This window comes from Sminthopsis crassicaudata, chromosome 6, assembly GCF_048593235.1.
Source record: "Sminthopsis crassicaudata isolate SCR6 chromosome 6, ASM4859323v1, whole genome shotgun sequence".
NCBI lineage: Eukaryota > Metazoa > Chordata > Mammalia > Dasyuromorphia > Dasyuridae > Sminthopsis > Sminthopsis crassicaudata.
In genome coordinates this window covers 194,555,787-194,577,226 of record NC_133622.1, presented here as the reverse complement: position 1 = coordinate 194,577,226, position 21,440 = coordinate 194,555,787, and the positions used below count along the sequence as shown (strand labels likewise).

The 21,440-nt window shown below is 35.5% G+C and overlaps 1 protein-coding gene across 1 annotated transcript in view; it reads right to left on the bottom strand.

The window, feature by feature from the left end:
• The window catches only part of GAK (cyclin G associated kinase), a 122,058-nt gene that overhangs the window by 5,673 nt on the left and 94,945 nt on the right, over positions 1-21,440 (bottom strand). The window contains 8 exon segments of the mRNA XM_074273221.1: positions 3,807-3,955; positions 5,478-5,702; positions 10,862-10,981; positions 11,380-11,520; positions 14,296-14,469; positions 16,383-16,871; positions 18,808-18,960; positions 20,714-20,907. Of these exon segments, the coding sequence (XP_074129322.1) occupies positions 3,807-3,955; positions 5,478-5,702; positions 10,862-10,981; positions 11,380-11,520; positions 14,296-14,469; positions 16,383-16,871; positions 18,808-18,960; positions 20,714-20,907 (1,645 nt within the window).

Genomic DNA, 21,440 nt, shown 5'->3' with positions numbered 1-21,440 from the left:
AGTCAGTTTCTAGTTTATTGCCATTACACGAAGGGCTGCTACAAACATTTTTGCACATGTGGGTCTCTTTCCCTCTTTTGATATCTCTTTGGGATATAAGCTCAGCAGAAACCCTGCTGGGTCAAAGGATATGCACAGGTTGATAACTTTTTGAGCATAGTTCCAAACTGCTCTCTAGAATGATTGGATCTGTTCATAGTTCCACCAACAATGTATCAGTGTTCCAGTTTCCCCCATCGCCTCCAGCATTCATCATAATCTTTTCCTGTCACCTTAGCCAATCTGAGAGGTGTATAGTGGTATCTCAGCATTAACATCCATCATCTAGACAGAGTAGTCCATTCCATTTCTGGACCACGTAACTATGGAGGAAGGTTTTCTTCATGCTGATCTGGGTAACCTGCCTCTTGACAATTTGCACCCACTGTAGTCTGAGTTCTCCAATCCAGGACCAAATACAACAAATTTAAAGTCTCTTCTACACAGCAAATCATTAAACAGTGAAAGACAATTATGTTCCCCCACACACACCCAGTCTTTTTTTCCTCCAGGAGAAATAAACATTCTCAATTTATTCAATATAATCTTTGTATAACATGGCTTCAGACATTTTCACCATTTGCATTATCGTCCTTTGGATATACCTCAGTGTTTAATGACCCTCTTTAAAAAATGATATCCCAAATTTTAAATAAAACTCCAGATGGAGTTTGAGAAATCTAGAGGCCAAAAGGATTATCGAATTCCTTCTCTGGACACCATTGATGCTGCCCAACATCAAATTATTATTAGAGGTTGTAGTCTTACAGTTAATTCATACCGAGTTTGCAGTTTCGTAAAATGTCCAGATTTTCCTCACATGAACTACTGGCTAGCCATACTTGCTCCATTTTGGTATTTATACAACTTTTTTTTTTAGAATTTTTTCCCCTTTTTTACTATGAATTAAACACCAAATAAAGTGAGTATTTCCATAAATCAGAGTAGAAAAGATTATATATGATACTGCAAATCCCTTTCTACATAGAAGTGTGCTTTTCTTTTAACGTATATACTAAATTCAATGTGTAACTTTCAGAACTGCCTTACTTGTCTGTGATTCCTTTTGGCCTTCAGTTCTCTTCTGTGCATTTAAAAAAATGCTTCAATGACCCTCTTTTCTTTTGGCAACTGTACTCCCAGTCCCTGAAAGGGAGGGGAGGAAAGAGGATCTTTGTAACAAATAATCAAGCAAAGGATTTCATCTGCACCTATTAAATTTGGATCTCTCCGTCTTCTCTTCATAAAATGTCATTTGTATTCTGCCCCTCTTTATTTCAGACTTACTAACAAATTTAAGTAAAAGTAAAGACTAAAGACTAAAATCTCCCACCCTTAAGTAGCTTATATTCGAATGCAGATAGAATCAGGTTAGAAGTGAGCATGGCTGACCTGAATACTTTCTGAAATGGAGATTTCAAGAAGGAAATCAATCAGAATAGGGGTTTATAGGGGTTGAGGCATCTCCAGAGAGATGAAGTGATGATCAAAAAGTCCAGAGTCAAGATGAGTGCTGAAAAAGAAGCAATCATGGCTTGCCCGGGCAATTCTTTACCCAGATGGTCAAACTCCTGGGAGGAAAATCTATCTCCCACTGCTTTTTCTTCCAAGTTCTTCACTCTGTCTCCCTCTGCTGTTCTATAGCTTCTTACTCACTCTATCTCCTGGAATCTGCAGCTTCCTCCAATGTTTCAGTCCACACTCTCTCCTGAGGCCTGCCTCTCTCCATCCTCTTAGTTGATGTTCTCTCCTTCCTCAAAGTATTATGTATTCAGTAACTAAGTTAAATCGAATCCTCACTCAGTGAAATGTAAACTCCTTGAAGGCAGGAACCGTTTTCACTTTGGTTTTGGACCTCTAGTACCTGGCAGAGTTTCTACCCATACTAGGTACTTAATAAATGAGTTACTGGATTCAAAGAAGGTAGCCAGGGTAAAAACTTCCTCCTAAAAACTGTCTCATACGCAATATCTAAAACAGAAAACTCTTAAAAGTGATGTTGGCAAAACTGAAGAATCATTTTATTAAAGAAGGAACCTTAGAAGGAAATAATATTCAGTAGGATAAAGGAATAAGACAAAATCAGATCATATGTTAATAAGATGTAATTGGTGCAGAAAAAAAAATCTTTTGATTATGTTACAAAGAAGGTTCTAGGTAATTTATACAAATCCTTATTTTAAAGAGCATGTTGTTGAGGTTTCGGTTCTCCATGATACCACTGCATGACCTCTCAATAACCTCCTGTAGTCTCGGCACATTGTGCTTCCTTAGTTCCAGTCTCTTCCTGATCACTTCTCGGTCTGTTAGTACTCAGAAAAAAATGAGTGTTCTTCTAACTCCTTTCCTAAATCATTTTTCTTTTCTTCTACATTTTTTTTTAACTCTACCTTCTTTTCACTTAATGATACCATTCACTCCTACCATTGCCAAACCTATATTTCTATCCAATAACTCTTTTCAGAATTCTAGCCTACTCACTAGACTTCATACCTGGAACCTGAGGTTCACTTCAATTTAATATAGCTAAAATAGTCACTGAAAATTCTAAGTATAAGAAACTTTGGTGGGACTCTAGTTTTATTTCCCATTTGATGTAGCAATTCAATCCTGGACCAAAAAAATAAAGAAAAGAAAAGCAAGAGGAGAAAAAGGTTATCTCTGACAGATCAGCATTTATTTTCTACTTGACAGACACTTCCTAACAAGGCAACATCTTCCACTATGGGGATCCTTGGACTAGTATATCTGAACTGAAACTTTCTTCTTTATGTCTTCAATCTGTTAGTAGCTATTCTTTCCTCTTTTGCTCCCTCTCTCTAGGGCAGGGATTGTCCTTTTTCATCTTTGTATGAACATCACCAAGTACAAGGCCTTGAATAAATACTGAGCAGTTAATAACTGTTTATTGAACTGAATTTTCCCCTTGTTCTTCTCTTCTTCCGACTAAACATTCCCATCACCTTCAATCACCTAAAACAATGATTTCATTTCCTTCATCACCATCCTAGTTTGACAGTTCCCTTCCACAAATCTACAAGCATGGTCTGACCATGGCAGCAGACAGTAAAGATAAATCATAATTAAGGGATTTTTCAATATCCCTACCATATTGGCATTTATTAGATTCCAGGTAAAAGGCCTCACAGAGATTCTTCCCTCCATTTCTAATGCAAATGGCTATCTAAAACACTTGAACACTTGATTCTAAACTTACCACCTCCCAACACCCCAATAAAAACCACCATCAAGCAAGTTAAACATAAGGCTTTTTTCCCTGTTACACTTCATTTCTACCTGTTAAAATCTTTAAAATCTTGAGCCCATTTTCCAGATATCTCAGCATCAAATTAACTACAGACCCATTAATGTAGACCCCTTCCAAGCCACAGCTAAAATAACCACATATAGTTTATTTTACCAATCAAAAGACTTTAAAAACTACGACCAAGTTGTTCTTAGAAGATGTTCCTAGCTCCTGCAACTTTGGATAGTCATCAGTGCTTACATACTATCCCAAGGGATCACTGTCTTTTTTTGGCCTCTGCAAGGTTCTACTTAAGAAGAGCATGAATTTTACCCTTTATGATAGCTATATGAGAAAAGCCATTCTGGTTTTCCATTCAGAAATGAAATCCTTTAAAAGCAATCTCATTACACATATCTTACAACATAGTGGCACCCACTATAATAGAAATATCAAACACTTTTAAATAGCATGCCCTTCCCCTTCTTTCATAGCCAACAATAGATTTAAGTGATCAAACCTTAAGCCTGAGAGGATCCATATCTTTAGACATCTCTTGCTTTCTCATCTCGGCAATTGTCTTTGGTCCTTTTTTATCAGATTTCGATGAAAATCCCTGATTGGGTAACAGATCTTCAAAATCATTTTCTGAAACTTTTGGCTTTTGAGCTGGGACAAAAGATAATTAAAAATATTTTTTTGAAGCTCATCATAAGTACCCCTTCATAAAACTATATTTTCCCCCATGTGAAAGATTACCTTTTTTTGAAGAAACACATTACAAAAAGCAGTATATGTGGAGGGAGGGGATAGAAAAATAGAGGAAGAGAAATGACAAGGAAGGAGGAGAAAAAAGAAAAGAAGCTCAAAGCAGTTACTTCTTAAACTCTGTGACAGTCAGCTATTTTTTAAGGAGTCTGGAGTCAAAACGAAAATCATACTGGTTTTGAAAAACAGGGTCCTTAAGAATGGGAAACTAGCTTAATCTGGTGAAGTATACATTTATACTGAGGAAACGTGGCCCTAAACAATGTGTTTGTTGCTCAGTAGTTCCGCTGTGTCTGACTCTATGTGACAAGTGCGGCTTTTTCTTCTCCAGCCTGTACCCATTTTACAGATAAAGAACTAGAGGTAAATAAGGATTAAATGACTTGTCCTCTGTCACACAGCTAGTAAAGTATCTGAAGCTGGATTTTAATTTTCCTGATTCTAGGCCTGGTGCTGTATCCACTGCACCACCTAGATGCCCCTGAACAAGACACTAATAAGATATGTAATTCTAATAAATGCACCAATATTTAGCTTTCCCTAGTTGATATGGTTTAAGACTTAATCAAAAGTGTATGTAGCCACTATTCCAGTATAACAAGGAGACTTTCCAGCATCAATTTTTTTTTCCAATGACTAAATATTTCCATTTGTGAAGTAGCATTATTCAACAGTATCCACAGAGTTCATTATATGCCATTTAATCATTTAACATTTTAACTTTGTTCAAGTTGTACCGTCCTTCACCTCCCATGGATTCAGTAATGATTTCCAGGTCAATGATCCTGTAGGAATAATGGAATAAAAAACCTGCCAATATGGCCTATTCAAAACCCCTACCTGTTACTCCAGGAAATGAGCACACTTATCTGTCTCTCAGGATTAGAGAAAGTATTAGAATACAAGACGAATTTTAATATCTAGCTTTTAAAAAATTATTTCCCAACTTTCCAGCTCCTATAACAACCCCAAAGGATTTCTCTTCCATCCATAATGCAATAATACTAAACATCTGCCATTTGCTATCTAAGAAACAGCCAAGTGAAAAAAAGTAGCATTTAAGTCGGGAAATAATGCTGGCTACATACCTTGAGTCTCCTAGATCTATAACTTGACGTATTGCAAATAAAAGACAATTTAGGGAACTATAGGCTTCCCTCTCAATACATTAGTTCAGCAAATCAAGGCTGAATTCTGGGTTCACAAGACAAAATTCTAAGAGTATCTCTCTTATGCAAAAAAAAGCACTAGCACAAATAACTTTTGAATGAAAGTAGATCCCTTATGGCTAATTTAGATTTGTTTGACCAAGTCACTGAAAATACCTGCTTCGTATTTAACTAGTTTTCCTCAAAACACAGGTTTATCAAAAAAAAAAAAAAAAAAAAAAAAAAAACATATACTAAAGACACCTACAACTTACCAAAACTGGGAGCTCTAATGCCCCTCTCTTCTCGTCCTCCAATAACACTGAAGTTCACAGAATAATTAGGTTTCGTCTGTGGACTCGATTTGGTTTGTTGTGATTTTGCCTGGGAAGGCCATGATGGACCATAGTTTGGAGGCTTTGTCTGCCATGGGCTTCCACCTTTTGAAGACTGAGTTGCTTTGGAGACAAATCCCCCAGGAGAAAAGCCACAAGAAGAACCTGAAAGAAATGAAAATTTTCATGGAAACACCATCTTCATAAACTGCTCAAAACACTATCTTTTAACCTTACTATCTTAAAAATCACTGAAAACAATGCCACAGCAATGAGAGCTTAGAAAAATATTTTTTTTCAGAATGAAAATCTATTTGGCTTTCAATAGTCGATATACTCTGGATATAGAAAACAGAAATAACAGAACTCAAGAGACCTCAGCAGTATAGTCTCCATTCCTCCTTTAATGTCTTTTTTTTTTTTTTTTTTTTTGCTGAGGCAAGTGGGATTATGTAACATGACCAGGGTCACATAGCTAGTTAGTGTTAAATGTATGAGGCCACATTTGAACTTATATCCTTCTGACTTCAGGACTGGTGCTCTATCCACTGCGCCACCTAGCTGTCCCCTCTAATAAGTCTTTGAAAAAATTCCTAACAGTTAGAAAACATGCTGTGTTAGTATTCAACAAACAGACTTTGAATTTTCAAGGTTGTAATACTAAATACCAGGCATCTGATATAACTGATGCTAAAATGTTCACAAAATGCTTTGACAATCTAAAAAGTCTGGCCTCCCAACTTGGAACAAAGGTTAAACCAAGAACAAATGATACTGTAAAACATCAGCAGCGGGGGCAGCTAGGTGGCGCAGTGGATAGAGCACCAGCCTTGAATTCAGGAGGACCCGAGTTCAAATCTGGTCTCAGACACTTAACACTTCCTAGCTGTGTGACCCTGGGCAAGTCACTAAACCCCAGCCTCAGGGGGAAAAAAAAACAACACATCGGCACCTCATATTTGTAGGAAAATCAAAACTCTACCTGCCCACTCAATTTTAAGGGTCTCATATCCTCCCCTGCCCTATGATAATGAAAATAGAATAAATCAAGTTCTCTATCCTTTTTTCTTCCCCCCAACTCTTTACTCTCTGTGAATCTTACTTATCTTAGGTACAAAAATCACCAGCTATAATGCTAAGTTTGAGCTCTGGATAATGAATAAATTCCTCTTAAGGAAATGAATGTTTAAGATCATGATTATACAAATGCATTTATGTCAAGATGAAAAAGAGGCAAAGCCCTCCTTTGAAAAGTTTGTTGTGTGATTACATTACATTAGAATTCCCTCTTCTGGGCTAATTGGGCCAACAAGACTATTTTCTCTATTTTCTCCTCTGTAAAAGTGGAAATAATACCTCCCAAGGTCATAATTAAAAAAAAAAATGCTTAGAAATTCTTCAAGCATTAAAAATAAAGAATTATTATATAGTATGATGGCCAGCACTATTTTTCTGCAGAGGCAGTGTCAAGTACAAAAAGTTTTAAAGTAATAGATAAGCTACAAGATTACAAATATCTGTGTACTTCATTTTTATTTAAGTGAGGATTTTTTTGCCTCACTTTTCTCATCTGTAAAATGGACTAGATGATTTCTGGGATCTTTTCTAATTCTAAATTTATGAAACTACGCTGACGGAATTGACAAGAAGTACAGAGAAGAAAAAGGTTTAAGGGATTTTAACTGCACCAGTGTGAAGATAAACCATATCCCAACATGCCTTTACCCAAGTCACTAATGAAAATGTTGAACAGAGTCACACAGAACCTTTGGTTCTACAACAGAAATGTCTTGAAACTTACACTGATGCATCAGTCTTCAAATTCTGGATCCAGCCAATGAAACAAACCACTTAACTGCTACTACCACCACTGCCTATGTCCATCTAATCCACAAAGATCACATCAAACACTTGTCAAATGACAAAGTAAAATCGATATACTCAGTATATCCATTTAAAAATCTCCTGATCTAGTTCCTAGCAACCATGTCAAAAAACAAATTGGAGTTAATATGGTATAAGGTCTTGTCCCTACAGAGATAGCCTACTCTCTAAGCATACCCACTTCTACTACCAGTCCTAAATCTGCCCCCTAGGGTCAGGCAGGACAACTTTAATCCATATTCTATGGGGCAATCATTATTTTTCATTTCTCTCTCTTTCGGTTTCTCATTGTACAACAGAATTTATTAGTTTTCTCTTTTTCCATAAGTACTACAATGAAAGTTAAAATAACAATTAAGGATGGAAAAGTAAGGAAGTTAAAAGGAAGGAGAGATCACATCAAACTATGTAAAATTCTAGTTACCAGTCTCTACAATCTTTTCTCAAGGTTCATCCTTGATCTTCCTGTATCAGACTGAGTACCAACTGGGAAATGCAAGAGGGGGAAAAAACCACAATGAATTGTTTTTCCAGCCTAAGTAGGCATAAAGAGACAGGAAAGGAGATTAGGGATTGGAGCTAGCCAAAAACAGCTATAAGGAATATTCCAAAGCTGGGAAATACTTTGCAAGAGGGTAAGAATCCCAAATGTAGTACAGAGAAAGTTAAAATTTCTGAAGAGTGAAAAACAGCAGCTCACTAAGCAGTTCTTTGTCAGAGATCCAGGACAGACTCCAAAAGACACTGTGCCTGGAGTAGTTTCAGTGAAGAATGGTCCAAGGCTCTTGGCTGGGTATTGAGAAAGGAACAAGTTCAGAAGCCAGCAGTGGCTGCCTGGCATCTGATCCAAGGAGAAGATCTCAGTTCTAGCTTCCAGCCTTGCCTGAAGCCCCCAGAAGAATAATCAGCTCAGGTTTAAAGGATCCAAGGCGAGCCTACAGTTCTGCTCTCTAAATCAGGAGAGCTTCCTAGTTAGCTGAAAGAGGCTCAGTCCAGCAGCATCTAATGTCGTTCAGACCCAAACAAAGATAAGGAACTTAGAGAGCTCAGATGATAGGAGCAGCTATCAGATTTTGCCCCAAACCAAACTACTTGGAACAATGAAAGACTGTAGGTCTCCAAGCCTGAGAATCTGAAATAACACAACATTCAATATTAAAAAAAAAAAAAAAAGCAGGTCCCAGACATTTCTTCATAAGTGTGCAGAACCTAACCTTAATATCAAGTTAAAAGCCAGGAAGTAAACTGAAGATTGAGTCCTCCCAAAAAAAAAAAAAATTAAAAAAAAATATCCCAACATAGACCTATTAGATTAACAGCTTGTCATGAGATTAAAAAAAAAAAAAAAAAAAAAAAAAAAAAAAAAAAAAAAGCCCAAGCAACAAACTCCCTGAAATGCTAATTGAAAGTCAATAAATATTTATTAAATGGCTAATATGTGCCAGGCACTATATTAAGTGCTACAAGAGATATATAAAAAAACAAAAGACCCAAAAAGAACTTTTAATGATAAAGAATATTTCCAAAAATTCCTGATGAAAAGACCAGAGTCACACAGAAACTTTAAAGTGCAAACACATAAGTCAAGAAATATAAAAGGTAAATGTGAGTGAATAATTATAAGAGACTAAAATAATAAACTGTTTACATTCCAATATATGCAGTTTATTCATGTGTTCCCAGAGAACCACCATCTAAGGAATATAATTAGACAAATGGGCATGGGAATAGTTCTGTTATGTTTTGATGAGCTTAAAAGAAGAATGGAAAAGGAAGCAGAGAGGAATACAAAGAGGGAAAGGGATAGAAGATGGATGGAGAAAATAATCTCATATAATCACAGTGCAAGTTTATATAAAGAAACTTGAATCTCAGTATCATTTAAAATGATCAAAAGAGGGGGAAAACATACACACACATACAGAGAACTGGGTACAGAAAAATATTTTAAACAACCGAGAGACAGGAGAGGAATAAATAACAAAATAGGCATTTTTAATTAAGCAAAACAATCTCTAACTAAGGATGCATGAAAATGTCAGCTCTTTTTGTGATGGTAAAGAACTGGAAACTGAGGAGGTAGCCATTAATCAGATGAAATTTGAACAAGTTACTATAGATGTGAATATGATGAAATACCATTATGCTGTAAGAAATAATAAATGGAATGGTTTCAGAAGAGGACAGAAGTAAAAGAACAGTTTTTAGAGTAACAACAATATCGTAAAGACAAATAGCTTTGTAAGGCTTAGAAATTCTGATTAATGCAATCACTATTTCAGAGGAATCAGGATGAACCATACTAACCACATAGGTCCTAATGAATGCATAATGCAAAATGAGACATACTTCTTTGGATATGACCAATCTAGGAATTTGTTTTGCTTGGACAGACATCTGTAGCAGTTTTTTCTCCTTTCAAAACTGGTGGGGGATGGAATAGGAGGGAGAGAAGGCAGATTATTATTGTTTGGGAAAAAAGGGGGGGAGGTTAAGTAACTCAAACACACCTAAAAATGCATGAATACAGAGGCAGAAAAAGAAGTACAAAGCAACTTGAAAATAGTAAAAGAGGAGAAAGCCAAACAAGGAAGACAAAGGAAAAAAGAAAACATTTTGTTTGACAAATTCCTATTTTCAGAATAAGAAATGTCCAAACCACAGAACATACAGTATGTCAGAAATCTATAAGGTTGTTCTAGTAGTGCCTCCCACATAGTAAATGAACAATTAATATCTGCAAATGACCAGAACATCAAAATTTAAAATACGGAGTTCTCATGAAAAGAACCATAAAGTATCATAGGGAATAAGAAATTAATTTTATATCCGAGCAGGGAAAAAAAAAACCTAGCAGCTTAAGAAGTACACTAAGAAAAAATCAGCTCTGAACCAGATAAAAGATTAGTACTCAAACATGTCATCAATATCAGAGTTTAGGACAAACAGATCCCATCCTAGAATTTTTCCGTATCAAACATGGTCTCCACTTAAAATCTGAGCCCTAAAAAAATCACTAAGAGTGGTTTAAACTTTGGAAACTTTATGCTTCAAACTCAACTCTCAACTCTCTACCTGACTCTTTCTAGTTCAAGAGAAGTTCCTTTCTGCACAATGCAACCCCAACTCATCATCAGCTAATTTTTAACCAAGTTCCCAATGAAGTGGTTTATCAATTCTCATCTATGCTGCTACTGAAGGAGGTCCTAAGAAACACTAATAATCACTAGAAAATTTATAGTAGTCTTAATTTTCAGAACACGTGGCTAGAATAGAAAGGTTTTTAACACAATAGTAATGAAAACACTTGGATTCATACATACTTAAGTTAAATTTTGTAAGCTTTGATAATCTAACATTTTGAAAAAGAAATCATTTCCATAAGTACTAACATTTTAAACACAAATTCCTGTTTTATTGTTACAAATTTCACTCATTACCTTGAATACTTGAACTGAGATTAGCAAGGTCAGCAAAGGGATCAAAGCTCTGAGGTTTAGCTTGACTGGTAGATGAGCCAGAGGTAACACCTGACTGGCTTCCTGAAGAAAAGGTTGAGCCTATGGAATGGAGAAAATATTTCATATTCAATAAAAAAAGTCAAGAAGTATTTAGAAAATGTCTTCTAGAAAGGAAGGAAACAAGCATTTATTAAGTGCCTATTTTTGCCAGGGACTAAACTAAGTTCTAGAAATATAAAGAAATGCTAAAAGACAAATCCCTCTCCCCTCCACCCCCCAAACACACATATCACTCCTAAATCTCTTTTCACAAAGCAGCTCACAATGTCATGGAAGAGACAACACACAAACCACTAAATGTAACTACTCAAAAGGAAATTAAACTGTCAACCTCTCAGTTCCTGGATGTATTTGTACAGTTATCCTCAAATAAATGCTGCCACACAAGAACTGCCTTCACTCTCTTCAGTAGTAGGACATCTGTTAATACTCTCTACCTTCACATGCAGGTTTGGCAGGCTGTGGTGATGGTATATTGCCAATCCCAGAGGAATCAGCCCAGGAGTCCCATCCTCCTAAGAGATCGGGGTGACTGGCAGAAGTTGTCATTTTGGTAGGCTGCTCTGTTGGCAAATTTCCTGGAAGAAAATTCCAATGACAGAGGCTTATTATTTAAAGCAAGCATGATACGTGAAGCACATGCCTCTCTGGGCATGGTCACATGTAGGTACAGAATTATTAGCCCTAATTTGGGTTGCTTCTCTTAGTACTTTTTCTATCCTCTGAGGACACTAATTCCAGTCAGCTTCACTCTAGCATCTAATTCAGGGACCAAAGAACTCTGAACAGATTTATCTCAATGTTCTGATATTTCAACAAAGAATAACTGTCATTTCTCAGGCTTATCCTCTCAAATGTCTCTGGCCTGAGAAGTCCTCTTAAGGGTCCTGTTCCTAGCCAAGTGTGACAGGCAGCTCTGTGGTTCCACTCTAGAGAATCTGTCTCTCGTTATGCTCTCACACTTCTCTCACTTCTGTCAACTAACACCATAAACAAACAAGAATCCATCTCTTTCTTGGTGAGAGCAATTGCCTCGCAGTACTTTTTGGAACCTTCATCTACTGATGCAAAATTCCACATTAACCCATTATCTCATTAAATGAAAGATTTAAAAAAATGTGAGTGAAACAATATCAAAGACATTTTCCTATTTCTTTAGGCCATAAACTTTATAAAGCATTCTTCTTATAATCCTGAGAGGAAATTGTTTTTTATTATTATTGTTGTTATTATTCCCTAAAGATAAGGACACTAAGACAGAGTTGAAATGATCTGCCCAGATCAAGCATCTATTAAGAATATGAAAAAGAGGCCCTACCTAGACCTCCTCATCCAAGTACAGTCCTCTTTCCATTGTACACACAGAGCATGCTAACTGGGTCACCATTCACTCTTACCTTTTAGCCAAAGGTCACCTAACCTGAAAAGCCACCTTCTCCCTCAAACACAGAAACCAATCTATAGCACTGCAAGCCAGGCCTGACACGCTGAAGTTCAAGGATAGAGATGGCTGCTAGGAGATGATAGTGACAAAATGGCAAAACTCTGAAGAAGGAAATATTTAACAATTTTCCATAATTCGCTTACTAAAAGATGCAGAACTTAAATCATCTGTCTCTTATGCACATTAATGATCATAGCCTATTTTGCATTGCAATTATTTTTGTATATTTTCTCTCTCTAGATAGATAGTATATTCCATAATGGGGAGAGCCATCTTTGCATCCCTAGGACCAAGTATAATTACGTTGCATATATCGGACAATTAATAAATGTTTGTTTATGTGTGAGGATAAGGAGAATTAATGTAGTCGAGGAACTTTTAGGGCATCTGACAACCAGAAATAAAGTGATGGTCAGTAAGCCAATTATTTTGCAGTATAGTCCTGATTATCATTTATTATGTCCAAGATTGTAAAAAGCTTTAAATGCTAAATAGAACAGTTTCCATTTGATCTTAAAGGTAATAAGAATCTAATGGAGTTTAAGCAAGGGAGTGATAGTCAAACCTATCCTGAGCTCAAGGAATATCACTTTGGAAGCTATGTGGAAGATGGACTGGAAAAGGACGAGACCTACCTAAGGCACAGAAACTAGTGATTCAAGTGCGGCAGGAGGTGATCACAATTGAATATATAGATTTGGGAGTCATCTCCCAAATGTAGAAATGACCAGTCACCAAATGCAAAGAAATGAAAGGACCTAGGACAGCACCCTGGCAATATCACCACCAGGCAGAAACACATATCATGATCCAGCAGAACAGAACAAGCAGCAGTCAAGGAGTTAGAAGAATCAAGAGAGCAGTTATAAAAGTTATTTAGGACAAATGGGACAAAGAAAAGAATGATGAAGTTTAATAAAGGCCCTTATGATCTAGCAATGAGATCCTAACTGTGCATTTTGAACACTGAAATTTCAGATGAATGAAGAAGTGTAGCATTAAAATACTTCAGGGCAAGAGGTTTTTTGGAGGAAAAAAAAGATGAATGAGAATTCCTGTTTCTTTTTTGCTACTGAGCTCCTTAATACGCACCAATAAAAAGAATTTGCAGTGGCAAGTTCCAGGTCAAGATAAGAACTTTCAAAAAGGGGGTAAGTGGTAGAATAAAAGAATTGGAGTCAAGACAGCTGGTTCCTATCTGTGACATTTATTACCCACATGGCTATGAGCAAGGAATATAAACTGTAATGTGGAACGCCTATTCCATAGGCTGTTGTAAGAATCAAATAAAAAGTGTATGTCAAATGCTCTTTAAATCTTAAAACATTATATAAATGTCAGTTTTTTCAAATAACAATCATAAAAGATCAATTCAAAAATGGAATAGAACCATGTTATAAAACTAGAGAATTGTACATATTAGATTGATTACCTATCAGGGATATTGTAGAAGAGATTCATGCTTCAAGTAAAAAAAGACAAGATGACTTCTAAGGTTTCTTCCAATGATAGCATATTGTGCTGCCTTGGAGGGGAGAAAGGAAGGAAGAAGCACCACTCTCCTGCATTAGGATAAAATGCAGTATTACTCTTAAGATTTAGGAACCTTTGAGCCAACCAAAGGAGCTAATGAGTGGACACTTTGGGACATCATTTTATCATTCTTAAAAAAATTAGTATTACAAAATGAGTAGAGATTGATATATATTAAAGTTTTACAAATTATGGTAGTTTTCAGCAGAGATTTTCACAAAAGATGTGCTTTCTATACCTACAACAGAGACTTCATTATAATAAATAGTACATGGTAAGAAATTTAATCTAAATATCAGCTATAAATCTTTTGATCAATACACAACCTCCTACTACAGCAACATCAAAATTTACACATTATCCATGGCTCACTTACCTAAATTTAAAAAGTCAGAGCTGGAAGAAGGAGGAGGTGCGCTGTGAGTAGAAGGAAATACACTGGATGAGGCTGGTGCAGAACTGGGATTAAGAAAATCTTCAAACAGATCTGGATTGGAATGACTCTGAGTTTCTGAACTGGATGACATCGTGAATGGATCAAATGGATCAGCTAAACAAAATGGTAGTCAAAATAATGATTAGCTGTTAGAATTTACTAACAGGATAATTTTTACTTTAACCCACTCAATTAAAGTTAACATGACATCTTACAAGAAATAATTTTAAGTATGTCTCATCACTACGATAGTACTACTGACCTTCCTCCCAGAAGGTAAAGCCAAAAAAAGAAATTATTTCAACTAATGATGAGAATCTCAAAAAAAAAAAAAAAAAAAAAAAAAAAAACCACAAACCAAACCAAACCAAAACACACAATTACACAATTTTTAAAAAATCATTATTGACATCTACTTAATCCAAGCTCATGGTTCTTTTCCCATGGAAACCACTTCCTTCATATTGATTCCCTGACCACCTCATCACTCTATTCTAGGGATCTCCTAAGTCAGATTCGAAAAGCCTCAGAAATACTGTGTAGATTTTGCATATTGGTACAGGAAAATCTATATTCCAAAATTAATTAAACTAACTAAATTAAGAGCATAGGTGTAGAGTGAAGACAAATGGCTTCTAGGAAGTTATAATTATAACATTCAATTATAAGTTAAGCTACTACACCGAAGCATTTAGTCAGAATCTTTTATTTGACAGCAGATAAACAAGAGATAACTCTACACAGGTTTTTCAGAGCTCTTTCAATTTATTCAGTCAGGTCTACATAATAATGGTGGTAAAATTGAAGATCAGAAGATCTGAAAAATCTCAAAAGGTTATCTTCCATAAATTTACATGTCTGCATTATCAGGAATATCTTTTCATTAAATTCTAGGATTGTATAAAATAAGAGAGTGAATCTTGGCATCCCTAAAATTGAAACAACTTCCCGATTTAAGTTTACATATTTCCATAATTTCTACATTTTTATATCATCTCTTCATTTCTAAATAAATGTAAAAATAATGATTTCAAAAGATAAAATTTGTATTTTAGTATTTCAGGGGGAATTCTACATATGCATGTCACTCACAATACAAATTTTATCTTTTGAAATCATTATTCTACAAAGTCAAGACTAGCTCTCAGTCTGAAACTGCAATAGGATATGATCAAGAAGTAGATTTCCAGAAAGGAGCATCTCGAATAACACCAGTGATGTAGCTAATAACTTTTCAGATGAGGTCGATCAGGTATCATTTCTCAAGTCTATCATATAGGACAACCTGAAGGTATGGGACAATCAGCCTCACCTCATTCATCAATTAATCAGAAGCTAATCCTGAAATTTGCACTGCAATTCAACCTCTATTCATCTCTTCCTTACCTTTCCAAAATGGACTTTTCTTCTTTAATGTCCTCTGGGACAGACAGAAGATGGAATACAAAAGGATTTATCTAATTACAAGACACCTAGCTGCTTTGTCTCTAGGTGACTTGAGGTAACCTCCTTCACATTTCACCTAAAATAATTAGCATACTAGAACAGATGATCATTAGAACTCTTCAGCTCTATAGGATTCTAGAACTAAATGATCCATGAGATAATCTTGTAGTTCAAGTTTTTTTTTTGCCATATCATTCAAATCCTCAGATTTCAGAGTTGTTTCTACCTCCAAGCTCTATTTCCTCCTCTCCTCTACTAATCTTCTACTCTTCCTAGCACAGATATCCTTGATTTTTTATCAAGTCTTTCACATGTGCATCACCAGAATCACTGATTTCCAGTAGAACTTCCTGAACCCTTCTCCATCACATGTACAGTGAGAATATAATCCTATAATTAGAAGATTCAGCTATCTATAAACCCTATTTTTCCTTCCTTTTTTCAAGTCTTAGATCCATGGACCCTTCAAAGCAGGAAGCAAAGTAGAGTAAGAAAAGCTAAAATTCACTTATAATTTTCATATTTATTTTTCATCTTAATAAGAAATTCACTATTAGAATATTATTGAAAGAAGTACATACCAGCTGAAGAGTGTGCTACATTTTGTGAAGTACTCTGTGCATTATCTGAAGGAGGAGGAGGGCTGCTGAAAAAAAAATCTGTCCCTGCCCCAAGCAAGTCCCCAGTAGGTTCTTCTGAAATGGCTGCACTGGCAACAAACAGATTGCTTAACAGATCAGCATTACTAGAAGAGCTCTGAATTTCTTTGGTGGCGTGACTTTGCTCTGAACCATCTTCAGAGTCCAAACCTAGCAAATCAACACTGTCTTCTTGCTGTGACTCTTTCAGCTGGGCTGAGGATTCATAATCTGTATCGAAAAGTAAATTTTCATCTTCTGCTTTTTCGGGGGCACTTGATGTTTCTTCTTCAACATTAATTACTTTGTTCTCACCAGGGAAAGTAGAAGGATCTTCATCAGACAACTCACTTCCATCCCTGTCTTCATTCAGGGCAAAATGGTTTTCTTTAAGAAAGTTATTTTCTACTCCAGGTTCTGATACTTTTCCTTCTGCAAAATTAAGAGGGAGTAGTAGGGGTGTAGACAAGAGGGGTGGGAGAAAACATAGATTCATAAACAAATTAAGTTTCAAATGCTTAGGGATATATATATATATATATATATATATATATATATATATATATATATATATATATATATATTTTTTTTTTAAATTCATTTTTCCAAATTATCCCCTCCCTCCCCCCGATGGCAGGTAAACTTAGGGAAATATTCTTGTAAGATTTTCATGATTATAGGCTTCTTTTTTTTTTTTTTTTTTTTTTTTGCGCACACACACACACACACACACACACACACACACACACACACACACAGAGTCAATAAAAAGATATTTATTGGGACAATATTAAATGCTTGGCAAAGTCACAATAGTAATGATCTTTGCCCTCACGAAGTTAGCACTCTAGATGGAAGGACAAGATTTGCCAGCCATATATAGAGCAAATATAAATGACACAAGAATTAACTAAAATATAATAAATAATGCTGACATGCACAGTGCTAAACAAAAAAAGTCAGAGGAGAAAAAATGAGAGCTGCAGAAACCTAGAAATCACAGGAAGTTTCATGAAGGAAAGGGAGCCTTGAAGAAATAGATGTCAGAAGATGAAGCTATCTAGAGAACAGGAAGAAGGAAGGGATACATTCCAGGTGACAAGAAAATTAGCCAGAGTACAGAAGTAAGAGTGACTATGATACAGCTTCCAGGATAATAAGAGATGAACCTGATTTTCATACAGAAAGCAATGATACATGGCCTTGACATAAAAACCACACCATAAACAAGTTAGAGGAACAAAGAAAAAATTACCTTTCAGATATACGAAAAGAAGAAAAATTCATGACCAAATAAGGGGAAAAGTGGATCAGAAAAGATAAAATGGACAAGATTAGAAGATTAGAAAGGAAACAGTTAACTGAGGGGAAAAATATTTACATCAAGTTTCACTGATAAATGTCTCATTTCTAAGACATATAAGGGAGTGATTCAAATTTATAAGAGTAAGAGCCATTCTTCAGTTAGTAAAAGATATAAATAGCCAATTCGGAAGGGAATTAATTCCATTTTCTACAGCCATAAAAATGATCCAAATAACTAATAATTAGAAAAATGCAAATTGAATCAATTCTGAGATTCCATCTCGTACGCATTAGATTGGCTGAGTTGACAAAAGAGGAAAACTGCAAATTGTAAAGGGGCTGCACATAGTCACACTAATGTACTACTGGTGACTTAATCCAGTTATTCTGGAAGCAATTTGGAACTAGGCCCCAGTAGGCACTGAACTGAACTCCTTTTTATTGAATGACACCACTACTAGGCTTAGACCAGCAAAAGAAGAAAAGATCTCATACAGAAAGCATATACGTAGCAGCTCCTGTTGTAATGGCAAAGAACTAGAAACTAAGGGGTTTCCCATCAACTGGAGAGTAATTGGACAAATGATGTAAGTGAAGGTGAAGGCAAAATATTGTGCTGAAAGAAATGAAGAAAGATGGTTTTACAGAAACTTTAAAAGATTTGTGTGGATGAGAGAAGGGAGCAGAACTGCAATGTAAAAATGAGTAATTCTCAAGTACTTAAAAATTAGGATCAATGCAATGATTAATCATGTGGGGACTGATGAAGAAATGCTACTCATCTCCTACCCATAGAAAGGTGGTGCCATCTAATATGCAGCCAAATGAGACACATTTTCAGACAAGGCCAACATGAAAATCTGCTTTTGTTAGATGGTCCTTCTAACAAGAAATCTGTTTTGTTCCTCTAAGAGTTAGACAAAAACAAAAAGGGAAACAATGCTTTAGTACCAGTGTCAGAGACAGACTGGTGATTTGACCAGGTATGTCAGTTAGCAAAATTTTATAAAATCAGATCAGCCTAATACAACCAAACTAAGGAGGGCCCTCATCATTCTCATACCTTGCCAGTCCAATGTATGAAAAAAGTTGTTTGTGTCGTTGCTGTTACTCTGTGGAGAGTCTGACTCTGTGAGCACACTCTCAGGGGACTGCTGGGAAGCTTCTGCCTCATATTGGGCCGTGGATCCAGGCTGTCTAGGAAGTTCCGGTTTACCTATTATTTGTGAAATGGCAAACAAAGGCAAAGAGATAAATTAAGTTCCATGTTCTCCAAAGATAGAGACTATTTATCATACTGTATGTTATATGTATATAGTTTAGCAGGACCTATTATGTCAATAATATTACAAGCACCTAGCAAACAGCTTAGACTAACAAAATTTTAAAGTTTTCATAAGACTTTCAATTCAACTAAGGTTCTCACAATAGGAAGCAACTGTTTTAAGTAAATCTAATAAATTAATATCATAATGTTTATTAGAAGAAATATATCAAGTGGTACTTTCTTTAAAAACAAACAAATCAACCCTCTATAAACAAAATCATCACAGGATTCCTTTACCATAAGTTTCCTTTATGCATTTAAAATATGACTCAATATAAAAGCTTTTCAGGAATACCATTCCATGAAATAAGGAATCCTTTGGTTAAACGTATACCTCTCTAAATAACATGTTACTTTACAGTTATTCTTCATAAGAGAACTTTAAATATAAGTACCTTAATAAATGCTTACTGAATTGAAAAAAAAAAAAAAATTTAAATCATCAATATGATGGTTTAGTCATAAAACTCATTTAAAAGCCTACTTTTTTCCTAACCTATCTGACAGTTGACAATAACTTTTCTCCTTTAAAGGCTTTAAACAAAGGAGATAACATTACCCATATTTTAACTTACTTCAATTAGCTTGAATGAACATGGCCACTCTCGCTTTCTAGGAACTTGAGCAAGATTAATGGAAATGGAAATAAAAATCCAAATCACTTGGCACTGGAATGTTTTTTTGATAATACAGAAGCAAATTCAAGTAAAACAATGGAAGTCAACTGACCAGAAGTTAGAACATTGCCCTCCTTCCTTTTTACTCTTTTCCTGCCTCCTAAGTCAACTCCCAACAAAGTGACCAATTTGAAAATAAGATAGAAATATTGATTTAATAACTGTTTTCTACTTACCTAAAATAAATGATGCTGCTCTAGAGTTACATACATCAAAACATATATAAAAAACATTATTTAATACTTATAATGTTCCAACTACCTGGATATTATTTTCCCACTTTATTTACATGAAGACATAAGAGAATTTTTCTCAAACTAATCTTGAATACACCATGCATCTATTGTAAAAACAAAGGAGGGGCAATTGGAACAAATACAAAAAAGCTATTCATTCCTACCAGCCATAGTTATAGAAAAACTAGGCAGTGAGAAAAGTGGCAGCTCTAAACTCCATTATGGCTACTGCAGAGGAGGAGAGAATAAAATAGTCACACATAAAAGAGAATTCCTGACTATGTGCTATCTTTTCTAGAGCCAATGCTTTGTAAGATGGCTTGAGACCTGTTCAGAAAATTGCTGGATTATTTAGAAACAGACTGACAAGGGCCTAACCCAGATTACTCCCAAAATGACATAACATTCCCAAGAGCCTTTGTTCTAGATAGTATGTTGGCAGGTAGATTTGAGAACCCAAATGGTCAACATTCCATAATATTTGCATGACGTAAGTCAATAAGTGGAAGAGCATAGTAAATTGATAAAAGCCCAAATCACACTCTGGAAATTTTCTCATTAAAAATTTATAAAAATAAAAACTGATTGTTATGGAAAGTAATATATTAATATGCAAAGTTAATAAGCATGGTTACCTTTGTCAAGAAGATAAGCATTCAAAAATACAATTCCTTTGAGGATGTAAGAAAACAAAGTATGTGTTTCATCATTATAAATAATTAGTTTTACCAAATTTAGACAAAATGTCTTGCTGCTCCTCTCGGCTGGAGAACAGAATTTTTGGATTCAGGCCCTTCATATTTAAGTTATCCCATGGTGGAGTTTCAAGACTTGGCCTGTCTCTAGGTTCCACTTCTACTTCAAGATTCACTTGAAATAAATCAGGATATTTCTCTTGAATGTCACATGCATCCAGATCATACCTAAAGGCATTGAGACAGTAAGTACACAATCAGAATTTTAATTTCAAGAAATTTACCAACCATCTTAATATCACACACTCAATAAATAATTTAAATCAAGAATGTGTTCCAAACAAGAGAGAAACACTTGTCCTGGCATCCCTTCTCTCTATTACCCTAGCTTTCATAAACTTTAAAAAAAAAAAGCTGCAAGGTAAACCTACATATTTTATTTGTGCATTCAAAAACATGACTCTGAGAAGGGATCTATAGACAAAGGGGTAGAGGGGAGAACACATATTGAGAAATGAAAGTTATGTAAAATGAAAATAAATCAATAAAAAAAAATAATGGCAGTGATGACAATAAAGATGTCATCCAAGTGTACGTGGATCTAAAAGTGCTGGTTGCCTAAGTGTCTGATCAAGACTTCTTTTGTTTCTAATTATCAATGATAAGACTGCACAAAACTCAGGTTCCTGACACTTTAAAATTCCTCAGTGATCATGACAGTCATGATACCCAGGGGCTCTCCCTCCAGGAAGCTCTCCATC